The sequence below is a fragment of the Meleagris gallopavo genome, chromosome 3 (assembly GCF_000146605.3).
Source record: "Meleagris gallopavo isolate NT-WF06-2002-E0010 breed Aviagen turkey brand Nicholas breeding stock chromosome 3, Turkey_5.1, whole genome shotgun sequence".
In the NCBI taxonomy this organism is placed as follows: domain Eukaryota; kingdom Metazoa; phylum Chordata; class Aves; order Galliformes; family Phasianidae; genus Meleagris; species Meleagris gallopavo.
This window is the reverse complement of record NC_015013.2, coordinates 5,355,913-5,358,093: the sequence shown is the minus strand read 5'-3', so window position 1 is coordinate 5,358,093 and position 2,181 is coordinate 5,355,913. Positions and strand designations below refer to the sequence as shown.

Here is a 2,181-nt window from a genome sequence, read left to right as displayed (position 1 = left end):
AGGCAAAGTTCAAATATACTCCATAAATCACCAGAAGTATCCCTAATGTTATCACATGATGGATTTCTTTCTAGCTCTCAGTTCAAGAAATGTGCTCCCATTTACACAATATTGAAGTAAAACATTCTCCTCCTCCATGAATAATCTCCTCCAGTTAGAACAGTGTTCTGGGGAATGATTGTATGAATAAGAAAACTCAAGACTTGCTGGCTTAGAAAGTTAAAAGTGATGATGAAATCATTTACTTCACAATGATTCAATTGCTTCTGGACTCTGTGGATGATGACTTTAAGTCATTGCCTTCTGACCATTGTTGTGAGTAGTGGAGCAGTCAGAATCCAGTCCTTTGTGTGCACGTATCAGATCCTTCAAGTCAATTTTCTGTGACACTGCTTAGTGCAAAGGTAGTCCAGGAGACCGAAGACTGAATAAAGGGAGGATCAAGCTTCCTTCTAGTTCCAAGGACTGAACACTAAAATTTGAGGTGGAGGCAAGCTTCACCACTATTGGAAAACTGAGAGGCTGGAAAAACTTAGTTTCTAGAATTGTTACCCTCCAGCTTCTTCTTAATTCAATCAAAACCTAAACATAGAAGTTATCAGACAGGGAATAGCAAAAGTCTTACCTTTCAATGAAGCCCCTGTGTTGCTCATGGTAGGGATTCTCTGTGATGACTTGCTCTACCAGAAAGAAGTCTCAATACCTGCTCTTACTTTCTGCATGTCAGATTTATATACACCATCCGGGGTCCAGTTTGCATACATTCAGCAGGTTGTGGAGTTTACCTCGGTAATTACAAACATCAAATTGCCTCTCTTCCACATTCATATTCAATACTTGCTTTTGGGTTCTTTTTTTTTTTTTTAACTGTGAGTGGGAATTTCATTAAAAATTTCAGTTGTGGGATGCTGAGTATGGCTGGATGAAGAGAACGCCAAAATTTTGCACTGAATTAGTTGCAAATGCCACTGATCCTTGAAAGGTCCGGTCCAGTTGTCAGTTCTGAGACTGTTATCCTCTATGTTTATAAAATGTTGTTCATCCCTGCAGATATCTTCTGTTTCTTCCTTGTCTCTTCACCCTCCAATTCTAGCTATTTCTGGAAAGGAAATAATACAATTTCTACAGTAAGAGAAAGAATAGGAATTGTACTGAAGTTGATCCAGAGAATGTGAATGGAGGCTTCTGGAAAGACAGGTCATTATTATACGTAGTGTGTGTTTGTCTCCATACAGCTAAAAAGGATATTATTTACCAACAGATAATGATATAACTGGTACTAAGGATGAGATAAGTTGAGAAACAGGGACAGTTGTCATTAAAAAAGTAATAATTTGTAACAACAAAGAGGAAGAATTTGTATGCTTACTGTTTAATCATAAACATTTTGTAATTAAATCAGCATTATTTTAAAAGCTCCCGAACCATGAAATCATTTTCTATATATGAAAATTCTTTGCGTAAAAGATGTGCATGTCCACCATAATCACAGTATATGCTGTCGTAATCAGTGGAATCTGATTCCTGATCTAATGTGTCTGTGGTAATCTGCAACCTAGCTTCAGCAGGTTGGCCCTGTTTTCTTGTTGTGTGAGGTTCATCTGCACGAATATGTTAGCAAATGCGTAATCTCTCATCTGTTTCTCAGATGCATTTATCCACGAAAAGACCTTCTAAATTAGATGATCATAATGAATAAGGTATACAGTGTTAATGAATTTTCTTGCCTCTAGACAACTTGTTCTGTACATGTGGAACAGGTATGTGTATAATCCTGAATCTCCCATTATTTCGTAACTGTGGCTGTGCTTTTTGAAGCAATAATAAACAAAACCCACCAGACACTTTCCTGTGTTACTGTGATGATTTGGCAGAGTGGTTGGACTAGATGATCTCCGGAGGTTCCCTCCTACCCCTACAATTCTGTGATTCTATGAAGGAGAAAAAAGGTAGACCTTTTTTACTGCTTGCGTTAGTACAGGCTGGGGGCTGACCTGCTGGAAAGGAGCTCTGCTGAGAAGACCTAGATGTCCTGGTAGACAACAGGTTGACCGTGGGCTAGCAGTGTGCCCTTGCGGCCAACAAGGCCAGTAGTATCTTGAGATGCATTAAAAGGAATGTAGTCAGCAGGTTAAGGGAGGTGACTTTCCCCCTCTACTCTGCCCTGATGAGGCCATGTCT

At 39.2% G+C, this 2,181-nt stretch overlaps 1 protein-coding gene across 1 annotated transcript in view; it reads right to left on the bottom strand.

The window, feature by feature from the left end:
- PRL (prolactin) overlaps nucleotides 1-681 on the bottom strand; it is a 6,600-nt gene extending 5,919 nt beyond the window's left edge. The window contains 1 exon segment of the mRNA NM_001303186.1: nucleotides 626-681. Within this exon segment, the coding sequence (NP_001290115.1) occupies nucleotides 626-653 (28 nt within the window). The 5' untranslated portion in view covers nucleotides 654-681.
- Between the last annotated feature and the right edge of the window lie 1,500 nt (nucleotides 682-2,181).